The 16,216-nt window shown below is 48.5% G+C and overlaps 3 protein-coding genes; 1 reads left to right on the top strand and 2 right to left on the bottom strand.

The window, feature by feature from the left end:
* The first annotated feature begins 319 nt into the window (after nt 1-319).
* On the top strand, nt 320-6,337 carry GSTUM_00001773001 (uncharacterized protein). XM_002835792.2 has 4 exons: nt 320-810; nt 1,395-1,791; nt 1,883-5,864; nt 5,918-6,337. Exons 1-4 carry the CDS (start codon nt 668-670, stop codon nt 6,217-6,219), a joined length of 4,824 nt encoding a protein of 1,607 aa, XP_002835838.1. The 5' UTR covers nt 320-667; the 3' UTR covers nt 6,220-6,337.
* A 1,821-nt stretch (nt 6,338-8,158) lies between these two features.
* GSTUM_00001771001 (uncharacterized protein) lies at nt 8,159-10,252 on the bottom strand (the record flags this gene model as incomplete). XM_002835791.2 has 5 exons in its annotated part: nt 8,159-8,353; nt 8,424-8,677; nt 8,763-9,691; nt 9,761-9,841; nt 9,980-10,252. The coding sequence occupies one exon, from the start codon at nt 10,250-10,252 to the stop codon at nt 9,998-10,000; it is 255 nt and encodes an 84-aa protein (XP_002835837.1). The 3' UTR covers nt 8,159-8,353; nt 8,424-8,677; nt 8,763-9,691; nt 9,761-9,841; nt 9,980-9,997.
* Nucleotides 10,253-13,372: 3,120 nt separating this feature from the next.
* Nucleotides 13,373-14,652, bottom strand: GSTUM_00001770001 (uncharacterized protein). XM_002835790.2 has 2 exons: nt 13,942-14,652; nt 13,373-13,866 (listed from the first exon to the last, which is right to left on the bottom strand). The coding sequence occupies exons 1-2, from the start codon at nt 14,173-14,175 to the stop codon at nt 13,726-13,728; spliced, it is 375 nt and encodes a 124-aa protein (XP_002835836.1). The 5' UTR covers nt 14,176-14,652; the 3' UTR covers nt 13,373-13,725.
* Between the last annotated feature and the right edge of the window lie 1,564 nt (nt 14,653-16,216).

Raw genomic sequence — 16,216 nt, 5'->3', positions numbered from 1 at the left:
CTTTTGAACGACTTCAGCGTCTGTGGGGAGTGGAATTAAGGTTAATAGTACCTAAATTGGTCATGAGTTCAATTTAAACATGATAAATATAGCCAAATGGGGAAGTTTATTTCCCAAATTAACATTATTTACACACAAAGGACGCTCTCGGGTTTCCCATGTTCAGTCACACTTGCACTTTTTTGCCCAACCTACTGTACCTTCTCGAACCCCCGAATTCTGAACAGAACATACCGGCACCCATACGGAAACAGCACTCAAACAGATTGATCTGTCCAGTGAGTTCCCCCCCTCCTTCCAACACTTTATCCAATCTTATCCCACTCACGTTCAATTCTTTCCCTAGCCAGACACAAAGGTTTCGCTATCCTATCCAATCCAATCCCACCGCTGGAAGGGTAGTTAAAAAAAAAACAAAAAAAACTACCTTCAGCAGTCATCACAATTGTCACTACATCTGTCCCTCCGTTCATCCCCACACCCATCCACCCATCCATCGCGTCCCTACAATCCTATTCTTCTGTCCACTAGATTTACTCATTCTTCAAACTTCTAGTCGTCAAACACACATACGCACATACACAACACACATATTCCTGTCCGCTGATTCTCCAAAGAGACTCGACAGACTTTTAGAACAACAATCTTTCAACACAAAGAACAAACCATGTCTACATCATCTCATTTCGCATCTTCGTTCTCTACAACTGCCGGCGGTGGAAAGGATAGTGGGATCAATACTGCCAATAATTCTGGTAATCCTTCGGCCCCGGGAGGCGGAGGCAGTGGAGGAGGGGGATCAGGCGATTGGTGAGAGCGTTCATGGCACCGTCTTTACCTTTATTTTTTATTTTTTATTTTCATTCTCCATCTTTTACCCTTTACATCCATTCTTTCCCCCCTCTCTTACCCGTTCTTCACATCAATTTATCCTCCCCTTTGTTGCTGCGGTGGACTGTTTCAATGCTGTGTGCCGAATGCCCCTCGCGTCTTCCCCCCTCTCCCTGCGTATTTGCAGGGGGAGAGGGAGAAAATTAAGGCCTTCCCTTCTACTACTGTACACATATCGGTACCCACTAAAACTTATCATGCCCGCCTTCCCTATTCGAGCATATGCTCCTTTCTTTTTCTCCTTTGCACAGATCCTTGCCTTCCCACTGCAAAATTTTGTCGTCATCCGGTGGATCTCCAGCCTTCCGAAGTGGTCAATTTTGCCGAATCAAAAAAAAGTCAAAGCCTTTTCTGTCGCCACACCTCATCTCCTTCTCTCCCGCCGCAATTGTTCTCTTCATCTTTTCATCCTATCCCTCTCCCCCGACACACCCGCCGTTGTACATTAAATTTGGCCTTGCAGCGAATATCATGTCTTCGAGCGATCTAACCCTTGTTTCTAGGTCTCGTCGTCCTAATGGCACATCTAACTCTTCCCACCGTCGCCCCTCACTTTCCACTACCCTCACTCATCCTCCTACCTCACAGCACTCTCAACCTCCTTTAACTCCTTCCGCCTCGAACGTTTATCACCCGCCACATCATTTTAATAGGAGTGGGGCTGGAAGCGCGGTTAGCACTTCTTATGGTAAGGAGGATTTGTTAAGTATCTTCAAGGCACAGGAGCAGAATGGCACTTTACGGGAGGTGAAGGATTTACTGCTCGGGGACTTGGGTTCGGGCAGTGGCGGTGGTTGGGGTAGGGGTGGCGATGAGGCCGGCGGCGCTGAGGTTTGTTGGGATAAGGAGGCAGGATCGAAGCCTGTTAGCCTGGAGGATATGAGTGAGGAAGAGAAAGAGGTATATTATTGACTATTCCTACGATTTCTCTAAACTTTCATGCATTTGGGCCGACACTTGGCTGTAGTTTTACTAATGTGGACGTAACTAGTTGTTTGCCTCCAATGTGAACTCTCCTCATAAGGCGCCCCCAAATCAAAATAATCAAGGAGCAACGAATCATCACAACACCAATCATACCCCACCACAGAACCGAAATAAAATTACCGCCCCTCCTGGTGCAGGCGCTACCGGTGTCAATCGCCCGACAAACCGACGCCGTGAAACCTCTGATGCCGCCCTTACCAATTCTCCTTTCAGCTCTGCCCCCCCTCAATTGCCGAGACGCAGGACTGAGTTGAGAGACGAAGACCAAACTCGGGAGGGTGGCGGCCGGGATAGGACTTTATTTGGACGCTGGGGTAGTACTTCTGGTACATCTGGTCAGGCTGGGGATGATGATCATGGCAAGGAGAGAGTTGAAGACGGTTCGGGAAGCGGCGGTAGAAGTTCTGGGTTGTTTAGGAGGGGCAGTACAGCTTGGGGACCTAGTGGGAGTACTGGCGGAGGTGGATTCGCGAGTAGCGCGTTAAATAGCCCGATGGGCACGTTTGGAAATGGTGTGTTTGGTGGTGCAATGGGCGGGTTTTCCCTACAGAGCGCCTCTTCGGAGAAGCTGAAAACAAGCAGTAATGCCGGTAACACAGGGCAGAAAGGTTCAACGGCGCAACCTAAAGTTGAAGAAGAGGACGAACAAGCTGAAGATACCCAGAGACCCCGCTCCCCCAACCCAGATGGATTGCGTGAAGAGCACGAACGCGAGCGACCTATGAGCTCGGACACTGATCCGTTTGGTCTTGGTGGGGATGGGGATGACCGTGAGCATGACCATGACCAACGGCAAGAGCAGCAGCAGCCACAACATTCCCCGCTTCCTACTCCCAGTCTCGAGCAGCGTATGAAAGATAATTCTTTCAACACGACGAGTAATACTCAAAATCGGCAGGGCAATTCCGTTTCTACTCCTACCAAAGTCCGTAGCGACCTCGGTTTCTCCGGCATAGGTACGACGCGTGACGGCAGCAATGTTGGTGGTTTGCATCAACAGCTCCAGAATTTGCAATTGAATCAGCAGGGCCACTTCCCGCTACATGGGCGATCAAGGGAGGGCAGTATTGGCGGGATCATTGGCGGTCTGCATGAGTATGAGCCATTAAGTCCTACCGAAACTAACCCTTATCAGAGCCCTGCACCCGAAAAGGCGGACGATGATGATATGCCAGAAAATGGCGGCGGGGGAGGTATTATTGGAGGATTTAGAAGAGGTGATGTGGGTGCTCCTGGTAGCGATAGAAGCGGCCGAAGCTCTACTGCCGGGCTGGGTAGTGGTATCGGTAGTGGTCTTGCGTCATTCAGTTCCCTGGGTGGTGGCACTTTGTGGGGAGGGACCTCTGGGCCTTCTGGGCTTGGAAGCAATACCGCCCCGAGTTCATTTTTTGGTAGTGGCGGTATGCTCGGCGATTTGAACGGTCCCAACACCATTGGCAGTGGAGGCTCGTTTTCTGGCGGTGGAATCGGTGGCATGGGAAGTATTGGAGGTGGAGGGTACGGATCGGCAAGCCGTGCAAGCCGGCTTGGACAGCTGTTCCAGCAAGAGCCACAAGTAGAGGAAGAGCAACAACCGCAGCAACTGCAACAAGTTGGTTTTGAGTCGAATGACGCTTTCGGTGATCTGAGGTTCGGTAATGCGTTCGGCAGCGGTAGAAATGGGTTCGGTAGTGCCACTGATAGCCCCATGAGAGAGAGGCCGGGAGTCATGGACATTTTTAACCTGCATACCACGCGGAGTGTTGGCAATCTGGCGGCTGCTTCTGGAGAAAATACCTTGTACCCTAGGGAACGTGATGACCCATTACCCGGTATCCATAGTCTTCACCAGAATCAACCGGCTCAACCAGCACCACTTTCTGCCGGTATCCAACCGCCGGCTGTTCAACAACCCCCACAGATTCGTCCTCCCCCTGGGACCGTCGCACCACAACAACACGTAATGGTCATGCCGGACAAGATACAGTGGACCTATCGCGATCCTAGTGGGACTGTCCAGGGTCCTTTCTCTGGCTTAGAGATGCATGATTGGTACAAGACTGGGTTCTTCACCCAGGATTTAGCTGTAAAGAGGGTGGAAGATCCAGAGTTTGAGCAATTGGGTAATCTGGTGCGCAGAATAGGGAACACACGCGAGCCTTTCCTAGTCCCGCTTCAAGCTCCAGCAAATTCTGCTCTTGTGCAACCCACCACATCTCAACCTAACACTTGGCCTGGAGTCGCCGTCTCCTCTTCCTGGTTGAATGAGAACCAACAGCCTCAAACTGGCGGCACAGTTCAACCTCCGTTTGCTGGGAGTTTCCCGAGTTTCGGAACGACCCTCACTGCTGACCAACAAAATGCGCTGGAGAGAAGGAAGCAGGAGGAGCAGTACCTTTTGGCTAGGCAGCGAGAGTATCTGGTTCAGCAACAAGTTTTTGCAAAAGCACACGCTCTGCATCACCAACACTCGCAACAAAGTCTCCATTCTCAACCCAGCTTTGGGAGCTTACAAGGAAGCCTGCAAAGCCCTGGTGGGTTCGCCACTCCTGTTACTACAACAACCGTCGGGATTGGTGGACAGAACTCATTCGAGCCGGGCGTATTATTAAGGCAGGCCGGTGCGGCCGCCGGGAGCGCTGATGCTTTTGGAGTTAGCGGCGGACATGGCATGCCCGGTATGGCCGGGCAGCAGCTCCAACAGAATAGCCAATTCACTCAGCAGCAGCAACATGTTCAGGCCGACCGCTTACAGATGGAACAGAGGATCCTTGAAATGCAACGTCAACAGGCCCAGAAGGCATACCAAACACAGCATCAGCAAGTTGAGAAACGGCAAGAACTTCAACAGGCTCAGCAACAAGCAGTGGCGGCTGTCGCACAAGCCCAACAGCACCAATCTTACGGGGTTCACCACGAGAGGGAAGATGAGAGATTCCCACAGCAGGCCCAGGAACGTAGTGGGGCTGTCCCTGCTCAACACGGCGAGGAACCCTCTCCAACTTTGGAGAGTTCCGCGTGGGGCATCGTTCCTGAAACTGTTAAACCACAAGCACAGCCGCAAGTTACCGAGCAGCCAAAAGTTTCAATTCCCAAGTCGACGCCTTCGACAAAGACTTCCCCTCGCCCCACGCAAGCTCCAACTACATCTAGTAACGAGTGGCAAAACTCCGAACCCGCTCCCCTTGTTCAACCTTTCCCTCCCCCAGTCAGTTCTCAATCTACTGTCCTCAACGTTGGCTCTAGCTCTATGGCTCGTAGCCCCTCAAATGAGAATCCTCACCCAAGTACCAGTGCTTCTGTCGCTCCTTGGGCGAACAAGGATAACGAATTGAAGCAACCCTCTCTCACTCTCAAGGAGATCCAGGAAATTGAGGCAGAGCAACAACGCAACAAGGAGGCCCACGAAGCAGAACAGAGGCGTCAGCTCATGGCCCAACAAGTGGCTAATCAGCCTCCTCCCCCGGCTCCAGGCCTCCCGTCGACAGCCACCTGGGCAACATCTCCATCCGCTACTCCGGCTACTGGATCTGCATCAGCTTGGGCTAAGCCATTGGTCAAGGCGAACTCCCTTCCGAGTGCAGGTGCTAAAAAGACGCTTTCACAAATTCAAAGGGAAGAAGAAGCCCGCAAAGCAAAGACTGCAGCACTCGCGGCGTCCACAGCCCAGGCGGCAGCGCAGATCCCCTCCGCTCCTCTTGCTAGTGGAAAGAGGTACGCTGATCTCGCTAGTAAGACCTCTCAGCCCATGGTTGGTGGAGCATGGACTACCGTCGGACCCGGAGGTAAATCCAAGCTGGGTGCCGGTGGTCCCACTGGCCCTCTTCCTTCTACACCGACCGCGCCGGCCCAACCGTTAAGAACTGTGTCTAGCACCATTGGTATACAAACTGCCAAAAAGGTAGTCCCGGCTGTTGTACCAGTCAAACCTGCCGCTACAAGCGCTGAGGGAGAATTCCACAAATGGGCAATGGCATCTCTTACTGGATTGAAAGACGGGGTCAAAGGTAACTGATAATTCTATGCTTGTGTTTTTGTGTGACTACGCTAACCTTTTCAGCCAATGAACTCCTTGCTGAGATGCTTAACTTCCCCTTGGACGCCAGCCTCATCGCTGATACCATCTATGACTGTTCCACAACCATGGACGGCCGTCGCTTCGCTGCAGAATTTATCCGTCGGAAGGAGGCTGCCAGAATCGGTGTTGTCATTGAGGCAGGATCATCTAATGGCGGTGGAGCCAGTGGATGGAATGAGGTTGCGAAGGGAAAGGCCAATACCCAACAAACTGCTAGGGATGCTAGCCCCGAGACTAATACTGCTTTCAAGGTGGTTTCAGGGAAAAAGAAGGGGAGGAGATAGATGTATGGATATGTGTCGAGTTTTAAATCAAATAGCGGAGTCCATCGTCTGTAGCATGGCTCGCAAGCTTGTGTACCGTAGCATAGTTAGGCAAATGGGAGTTTTTTTGTTTTAAGGGCGAAAATTTGACTTATGGCTTGGGTTTTGTGCGCTCGGTAGTGACGAGATGTTTATATGTGAACGTACTGCATAGGTGAACTGATATGATCTCACTTCATGTACGAGGACTGAAATTCAGCAGTTGATATGGGACGTTCTACAAAAAAAAAAGGGCAAGATTCATATGATATCACTCGTATACTGATTAGCTCGCATTGTTGCCATTTGATATGGCGCCCAGAACACAAATACACCTTGTTCATAACGGAAATTTTACAAACGGCTTTGCTTTGAGGTGGCAACGGGTGCACCGTTGTATGATACAATTGAAATGGGAAAATCCACAGTCCTCCGTACATCCTAACTGAACATTTGATATAAGATACCATGAGGACACTTCCGGATTGCTTCAAATGTCTCCCATACTGCCTATGGTTTCTACTGCTTCTTTGTTTTATTTATTTTTAAACTTTTATTTCTTCACTAGTATGCATCTAGCCAAACGACTATGATACACCTTGGTACAATTCATTCCGGTAGCACTTCACTCAGTATCACACTCCTTGACCTGCTCCAAAGGCAATTTCCTATCCTTATTCCAACTTTATTGGGTGTACTTGGACCTTTTGCCTATTATAAAGTTTACTGTGTATGATATTATCATAAAATTTATAGAATAATTATTACAATTAAACCTCATATATGATGTATAGATACTAGTTGAGAGTTTGAGTACAGTACATCTACATCCCACACCCACAAAAATACAGCTCTATAAATAGCATTACAGTGAAGTTGCGGTTACTATGATGTTTCTAATAATACTGAACATACTCTTCCCCTATCTCCTATGTATACATAGTGATGTCAAAGTACTTGTGATATATATCTAGGAAAAATCCTCTTCCTCTTCTTTTCCTCTCATCTTCACACCTCATCTATTTCTTCTTTCTTTACATTTTTTCATACTTCCTCACTGGCACTTCTGCAAAAAAAAAAAACCAAATACTAGTATTACCGTATTAAAGAAGTTATCACCCCCCCCCACTCGTGCATTTTAACATAGAAGAAAGAACCTCACAACTGTTATATTTTGAAACGATGATTATTGAGAAAGTAAAATCAACTGTAAAGTAACACTTAAAGGTTTAGCGAGGAGCAACTGAGGAGTAAGTTTTTTTTTTTTTCACCTCTCCTATTATGGAAAAACTGACCATTTCCTGTCGGCCTGTGTACTGTACATGTACATGTACAGTAGTCTATTATTAATACGGTACTAGTACTATTTTCTCGTATGGTATAAAGTAGTTATCAACCAAAAGCTGATAGTTATCATACCTCCTCCTCTCCTGTAAGCAATATTAGAGAGACAAACCGAGGCGATTGTGACATTATGAATAGGGATTTTCAAATTCTCTAAATTTTTTTCTTTTTCTCTTTCAAACAGAACTTTTATACTGACTGACCCAATCCCAACCCTTCCAGTCACTAATCTCTTACTTTCTTTTCTATCTAAGGATATATTCTATATTAGAACGGTAGCTATTAGTAAGGGTACTATTGGTACAGTAACTGTCGGTGAGGCTACTGCTGGAACAATAGACACCGGTAAGAACACTACAGGAACAGTAACTGCTGGTAATATTTCTGTTGGAACGGAGACTACTGGAATTGTCGTTACTGTTGGAAAAGTTACTGCTGAAATGATTACTACTAGAACAATAACTGCTGAAATGGTTGCTACTGGATCAGTTACTACCGGAAAAGTCAAGGAAACGGTCCATTCTCAATTCAATACGACTTCCGGAGTGCCGGAGGTGAGTAGTGATTTTGTATAATATCAAGAAAAAAGAAATTTCAGTATTAAGATTATTTCCGCAAGATAATTTATATGGAGTAATGTCTATAACAATTGTCTTACCAAACACAAACTGTGCTCTTTAGAAAATTACAAAGGGTCGTCACGGAGCGCCATCAATCAAAAAAGAAAGGCATCAATGAAAGCCATGGAAGCTCGAACTTTTTTCTCTCTCTCCTGAACTTTCAGCTTTAATAAATTGCGAAATAAAACACCTTAACTATCCGCAGGTGCTCAATTACCTTACCTAAATCTCTTCAAACTTAACAATATTTCGCATAGTTCCTCTCTACCTTGTCAGTCATATTGATCAATAGATCCAGCTTATTCCGTCCTGTGATCAATTAACTCCCCTGTCACACACTGAACTCACAACTACCCCACTCTGCAGCCACCCCCGATCGGTGAAACGAAGGACCCCAGGCAACCTGCATGGGATGATTGCTGAACTGATCCCCGCTAAGAAATACTTCCAGTCCAGACCCAGCGCCTTTAATTGTACTTCCAGACCCAAAAAACAGCCAATTAATAATTTGGACACCACAGAAGGGCTATGGGATTCGCCGGGAGGTTGAGGATGACTAACCATTACCCCTAGCGCTTTTTCCAAAAACACCAGTCCTTGGCGATAATCTTGTTGGTAAGATTGGTTCATCCGGGGAGCTGCCTACAGCCCCGTGGTTATCCGCCGGGCCGAGAGGGCAGATTTGAGGGACTTTTGGTCAAAGTCTCTGAACTGCTTGATGAGGTTCTGATTTTGTATTTCCTAGATCGGTCTGTCCAGGCTTGTCGTCCTCCTTCTAATGACAGTGAGCTCGTCGGATACAGGGACAGTTGTGACGCCGGGGATCGAGCCGGGCCCACCTTTAGACCAGGCTTGGAGAGCGCGTGGCTTTTGCGTGCGCACATCGGTAAATTTGGAGTTGCCGTTCCTGCCGGTACATCCTGCGCATTAGGGTATTGTACCTTGCTGAATGGTAATTCTCGGGCCACCAAGGAAGACAGGAAGACTGCAGCGCCCGAGGCGAGCTCGCCATTGTCAAGGATGATCTTGCCAGAAACCGTGCTGAGGTGTTGGAAGCCTCCACCGCCGAACCATCCGCACGGCTAGACTTCCCCTTCAGCCTTGGTTCGCGCTGCAGCATCTCTGACGGGCCCAGCGGGGAGACCGCTGTTTGCGGTTATAATAGTATCCGAGACAAGGCAAAGGGCACTTACACAAGCCATGGCCCAAAAACGCTACCCATAGGAGTTGTGTTACTAATGTTGAAGGTTCTAGATGGACGTTGGATGATTGGGGTGGATTGTGGAAGTTTCGGGAGTCCGACGGATAGTTCAGGAGCATGGTAGATCGCTATGGAGGTTCAAAAATTTACGATGAAGATTCTCCAGACATGTGTTTCCTTTGTTATCACGGGAGTGTACGGAGGAATGGGGCCATGTGTGGAGACCTAGAGATAGGTGTGGTAATCTATGGAAGGATTGGGATATGTTGTTCATGTTTTATTTATACACCTATATTTACAGTTAGTTTAGGGGAAAAAAAAGACGAGAGTGTTGAACAAAGAGAACAAAGTTGTTTACCATATCTCCCATACTTTTCGATACCCAAGTTCCAAGTAAATCTCTTATATATCGTCTACCGCTGCGCGATCGGTACTCCACCTATATCCACCATTAACAACCAAATCCCGCCTGAAAGTATCTTCCATGATGCATATTAAGCAACACGGAATTGTTTTTGCGGCTCCCCCAACTCTATGGTAGAAATTGTTGTCGCACAAAAACTGCGACAAGTTATACCTGGTGATATAGCTCCCGTCAGACCGTTATCACGTCTCTTTGGTGAACCTCCACACCAGTAAGAATATCCCAGAGCAAAAGATAATGAATAGGTCGTTCCAGGGACGGGTCCCCCGTTGGGAAATAGGTCTGGTGCAAGCCAGTAGTGTTAGGAATTGCATATGGTCTATGTGTCCTATTGACGAAATAGGGGTAGAATCTGTCCAGCCCAGTGGAAAGCACAAAAGGGGCGTTTCCTTCAATTCCACACGCTGCATTTAGCACCCCATCCATCTGCTTCGTGATTGCTGCCAAGAGGCGGTTTAGGACATAATAGCAGCTGACTATTAACAGTTAAAACCCATTGCACAGCACAGTACCCCATTCCGATGTAAATTAAAAATTACCAGAACTCGCACACGCACACGCGCCAGTAGCATTGCTGACCGGGTCATCTCCCTGCAAATCAATTTCATTCCTGGGCAAGTTAGCACTGACACGCGGATGAGAGGGCACATGGTAATGGTAATACTAACCATATTGCTGCTTGACGTGCTTCGAAACCTTACCATTCAAATAGTCGTCCAAAATGACCTCTTCCATCCCGCCATCACGTGTAAAAACAGCGAGAATAACGCCCCAAACACGGGCGCTCCACAACCATAGCAAATCAGAAAAGGCTTCCCCTTCTCAAAAGCATCTTGATGGGCCACGATAGCCAGTGAGCCTCCCCTTCCTCTCCCCTCCTATCGCCTCTATCCACCATTTTTGGCCTTAGCAGTTGCACTTGCGGGGTCCAGTTCCAGTTGGCCGTGAACTCGCTGTCCCCGCCGGCGAAATTTATTTCCGGATGACCAATCCTGGGATAAACACCCGATACGCTAATTTCCGCGGGAATTCGGGCTCCGGGACAACGCTGCTTATTATATATATAGTAAACTGTTGGTGAAGATCATAAGGTAATCGCAGGGCTTGTGCATACAGCAGACTGGTATCCGAAGTTTTTCCTGTCTTTCAATTGCCTTTGTAGAAGCGAGGAGGGAGGAGGGAGGTATCGCGAAGCAGGAAGGGAGATTGAAGTAAGAATGAGGTTGGTCGTCGGATTGTATCCATCCCCCCTGTTGCTAGCGTGGGAGCCCAGGACGCGACAGTGGTGGTGGCTGGCGTCTCAGCTTGGGCAACAAGCCAAATCGCAAGCCTAAAAGCTGCATGTGTAACACAGAATATATGGTGCAAACGATCCCCGAACGACCATAGTCTTGATACTACTACAGAGGGGGAGATAACCCGCCCTTGGCATACTAGCTCGTACCAGCGAGGTGTTTTCTTACTTTCTTTGGACATCAAAGGCCCCGAAAAACTGCTTTTGCCATGCGAGCTCAACCAGTGTGCAAAGCCTTGATAATTCATATAGACATAATCCAAAACGCAGAATGCAATCCTAACTTCCCGCTTTGATGTGGTCGCCAAAAATATCAGGAGTAGGGAGATTCAAGTCCCAATCAGATACTAGAGCTTTATAACCACCCATAATCAGTCTTGCTCATGTATAATTCCAGTACGAAAGGAAGAGTTCCCTGCCACATCTCATGTTGCGAGACTTATGGCAAACTAAGTACCGTGGAGCTCTGCAGCACCCGCTCGAGCACACGACGAGAGTGTAAAGCTGTGCAGTGCAGCGCAGGCCATCTCATCATCGCTCTTGCATTTTTGACAAGAAATGCCAACAGGCCGTTACTCGAGCACAGTTACCTCAGTCACCACATAATCCTGCAAGTAGGTGGACTCGTTCATCGGGAGGATATTGGACCTTGGATCTGGTCCCTGCGCGAACACTTGATGTCAGTAATTTTCCAATAAAGCGCCTTTCCTATATAACTTACACTTGTCCTGTATAAAACCTTTTGTCCCAACAAAGAAATCCAGAGCTTCTCTATGCATAACCTACTAGTCAACCCCATCGCAATCAACCCAACAGAACCCAGTCTCTGAATACCTACCCAGATCCCCAGCCACCCGTAGGCGTGCCTATGTAATCACTCGTTTGGAGATTGGAATGCGGGCACGGAGAGCGGAAGGGGGAAGAGTGCAATGGCCCCCTCCCAGCAGTTTGGCCTTGTCCGCTATTAGGTGCTGCGCAACACAGCACAGTGCAATGACCTACCGGCCACGAAATTTATCCCAGAGCCAGATTATGGAGCACGAAACCCCTTCTCGAGCTATCAACCAAGGAACATTTTTCCCACACGGTTTGTACCGGCTCGAGGAAATTCCCACCCCATGTCCTTCCCTCCTGTGCAATTAGGCTACCATGTGTGCCGGCCGCTGTGCCCAACAAGTGAAACTGCCCCAATCTATTCGTCCCCATTGTATCATATCATATTAACTGTTACTTCATATATGGACGGTGGGCATGCATGCAACGCATGTTACGTGTCTGTCTGAGCCAGGCTCTGGGGAAAGGAAAAAAAAAACCGGCCTTGGACTCTGCCTACCCTATGCCGGCTTAGGCGCTCTGCTGTTCTGCTTTGAATACACTATGAACAAGTGCTCTGGTCATCGCGGTGTCCGGATGTTGCAGTAACCATCTTGTGTGATACTTTCCAATTCATCACTGGGATGGTTGGGTGGATGATAGTCCGAACTAGACTTGGACAAAGTCTGCCAAGGGCTTTGATACCAAAGTGCGTTAGATTTCAGACATTAGACTTGAAGAATAGATCAAGACAGGGAAGTATGATAGAAGCTTCTCAATGTTGTCGGAATCTCAATTCTGCGTTATTGCTATCGATAATAGTCAGGTTACTGCCATAGCAATCTTTTCTCAGGCATAAGGGGGGGGTAATTCTTCCAACCTTCTCGCAATTGAATGCCGGCAAACTCTCTTCACGCAAACACCAGCCAGTTATATATAACCGACCTAACTTCCCACCCATCAATCTCAAGGAAACCCCGCACAAACTCAACTCTTCCAGCACTTCCCTACCACCCTGTGCTATACCTCGAAATCACGGGACTCTCTCTACACGACCGATCCACTCAACTTCCTCCCAACCTGTCATCATAATCATTCACGCACATGTCACACATGTCCAGAGAGATATTGAAGCAAAAACCCACCTCTTCCTCCTCACTCTCCCCATTCCATTCCAAACCAGGGCAAACACGGCGAATCATATAAAGCCGCCTCCACAGTATACTTCGCGGAACGCGCAAAACTGTGAATCACAATGGCTGACGGTGAAAGGTGAGCTAGAGAAAAGAGGAAAAAAATTATACTTATACATTGATACCGATCCTGATCCTACCTAACCGGGGACAAGAAGCAGAGCGCGAGCTATATATATATACTGTATACTACCGGGATGAAACCGAAAAGAGAAGGAAATCGAAGCAAGCCGAATACCCATCGAGAAAGACCGGAGAAGGAAAAAGGAGAAAAAGCCACCCTGAAACGCCGCATAAATAAAAGGAAAATAAAAATAAAAATGGAGAGGGAGAAAGAAGGAAGAGACCGATGAATGAGATGGGAAAGAGGGAAGGAAACCGCGGAGGCTAAGGAATCTCTGCTGAACGAAGGGGAAACAAAACAAACCAGACTCACACTCGCACCGTAAGTTATGCCAGCGTTGGCACTTCCCAAGATATAAACAAAACCCAAGAATAAATCAGAAACGGAAACATCACACCCAAAACACCTTGATAATAAATTATGATTTTGCCCCTCTTTTTTTTTTTTTTTTTTTTTACTTCCAGTGATAAAAAAACTAAATCTCCTTCGCCTTCCTCTCGCATGCAGCAGCGGCAAACCTCCGCGCATCAGGGCCTCCCAATTCTGCCATCTTCGCACTCACAAATTCCCACTTCCTCCTGTCAACGTCCGCGATCGCAGCTTTCAATCTCTCAATCTATATACGCCATATTAGCGCCTTCCTCCCACTTCCTCTATCCTGCAGGAGGATGGTGATGATGCAAGTACTAACCTCGTCATCGCCCCACGCAGCAGCTTTATCCTTCAGTCGGTAGAATCTTACACGAATGACGTTCGTCGTGAGATTTCCCCTCCCCTCCTTCTTGAAGACCTCTGCTATCTCCTGCCAAGTCTTGCCCTGTTCCTCCCTAAGCTTGTAGAGGCGGTCGTTGTCCTGACTTATTAAATATCGGCTCGTGGTGTCGGAATGCTTCGTCGGGGGTCCACGCTGGCGGGGACGTTTCATTGCGGGGGCGGTAGCGGCGGCGGCGGCGGCGGTAGTTGTAGCGGTGGTGGGTTCCGGGGACGGTTCGGGGACCGATTCCTGCTTGATTGCGGGGAGTGTCGGGGACATGGGTTCCTGGAGCGCTGGAGCGGGAGGAGGGGGTGGAGGGGGAGAGGAGAGGAATGGGTCCAGTGCGAAGGTGGTTGGGTGGTGGTGGTGGAAGTACTTTTGCTCCAGCTGTGGGGAGAGCGGTGAATGCTGGGGTGATGGGTACGGTGGGCAGGGGAGTTGTGCCGTGGTTGGGAAGAAGGGTTGAGTCAAGTAGGAGTAGCTTTGAAAGGGGTATTCTGGAGGACAATTCATTGTGCTTGTGTGTGTGTGTGGCAACGTGGTGGTGGTGGTGGTGGTGGTGGTGGAGGAGAGAGGGAGAGAGGGAGTGGAGCAAGGTGTCATAGAACAGTAGCAAGCAGCGAGTGGTAGGTTAATAATTATTGGTAGGTGGGGCAATATTGCGGTGAGATTGTACGGGAAAGGCCCAGGAAACTTTGGCCTTTTTATACAAGGAATTCGAAGCCGGAATGCAGTCCTTAATTTTCCAGAAATACATCATGCACTTTCGTGCCACCGCCATCTTCGTTGAGAATATCGCAGCCGCACAGACCACGTTTACCTGAGACATAGAGTAGATCTCTATTCTTTCAAAACACCTGACCGCGTCGTGAATTGGTATGTATTCATTGTCACCATCACCATCATCATCATCATCATCATCAATAACGCCCAAACCCACGGTCCTGGAAACATCCAAAGAAGTCCGATCCGTGCATAACAACTTCCGTGAAGTTATCTCGTTTAGTCCATCCACATCCCATCGCGTACCCCCGAGCACGGTGTGCCCACGATAGCAGTACCGAGTACAGTACCGTACAGCCCTCTCGTTTGTCACGGTTGGATAATTAGAGAGATTCCCTGAGCGAGATATACTCCCCCCCCTTTCGTACCTGCATCACGTATGATATGCCAGCCAGTACTCGTATCTGTCCGCCCATCATATCCCTTCATACAAACACCGTAGATAGAAAGACCGGGAGAGAAGGGGGTGGGGGAGAGAAAAAGGAACGCGAAAAAAATAGCCAACCGGACAGAATTACCGAGTCATGGTACACCCTCCCTGATCGCACAACTCCCCCACCCATCCTCTCTCCCAACCTCCGGCTCTTGCTATTACACCGGTTGCTTGAGTAAGCATGGTCTAGGAGCTCCCCTTCTCAGGGGGAAATCGTACATGCCATCGCCTAATACAGGTACTTTTTCACCCCTGCGCTCAAACCACAAATCTCCCAAGCAAACAATCCAAAACACCCTCCAGTGTACCACCACTACCCCCTCTCGCTCACCTGATGCCAAGCCAATCACCTGAGTTTCCATCCAGCATTACCACTCCTTGAGTACACCTTTTCCGCTGATACTGCTCTCAAGGGAACACCCGGGAATTCAGTTAACAAGAATTGCCATCTGTGGGTTGTAGGTTAGGTGATAACCCACTGTGATGTCATGCCTAATTACTGAGTAGTTATTTGGAATGAGAGCAAAGGGATACATTGCCGTGCTCACCGGCAATGATTGTTTCGGGGAATTCTTTCTTTCCTTTTTTTCTCTTTCCTTTTTCTTTGGTTAGGGTCTGTGCGGGGGAAGAGGCGGATGCAGGAACGGGCCTGTTTTGATTTGGGGGGAATTCAGGTTTTTCTGTCCTTTTGCTTTTGGCCTCTTTTGTTCTAGAATGTAGTTGGTACCAGTATCATAATTACCATAACCGTCCAGTGGTGCACCGGTACCCTACGGCGCAGGAGGCGTGAGAGGGAGAGAGGTTGGACCTGGATGTCTCCATCCGGGGAATATACAGGGGAGGTGGGCGCTTGAGGAACAGTATTTTACCAGTACTCGAGTACTCGAGTATTGGGTTTGTGGAATAGACACGCGAGGAGGCGTCGTGGGCTGTTCCTACCAAAGCGATTCGGGTCTGGTTTGGTGGCCGAGAATAGCGGAAAAAAAAGAAAAAAAA

Source organism: Tuber melanosporum, assembly GCF_000151645.1.
Source record: "Tuber melanosporum whole genome shotgun sequence assembly, scaffold_118, strain Mel28".
Taxonomy (NCBI): Eukaryota; Fungi; Ascomycota; class Pezizomycetes; order Pezizales; family Tuberaceae; genus Tuber; species Tuber melanosporum.
Note: the sequence above shows the minus strand (reverse complement) of the source record. Positions and strands in the feature narration are given on the sequence as shown.

Coding starts and splice junctions, on each gene's coding strand:
- GSTUM_00001770001 (XM_002835790.2), bottom strand. CDS start 14,175: ATGAAACGTCCCCGCCAGCGTGGACCCCCGACGAAGCATTCCGACACC. Junction 13,867..13,941: donor CTGCGTGGGGCGATGACGAG/GTTAGTACTTGC, acceptor TGGCGTATATAG/ATTGAGAGATTGAAAGCTGC.
- GSTUM_00001773001 (XM_002835792.2), top strand. CDS start 668: ATGTCTACATCATCTCATTTCGCATCTTCGTTCTCTACAACTGCCGGC. Junction 811..1,394: donor GGAGGGGGATCAGGCGATTG/GTGAGAGCGTTC, acceptor CCTTGTTTCTAG/GTCTCGTCGTCCTAATGGCA. Junction 5,865..5,917: donor ATTGAAAGACGGGGTCAAAG/GTAACTGATAAT, acceptor TAACCTTTTCAG/CCAATGAACTCCTTGCTGAG.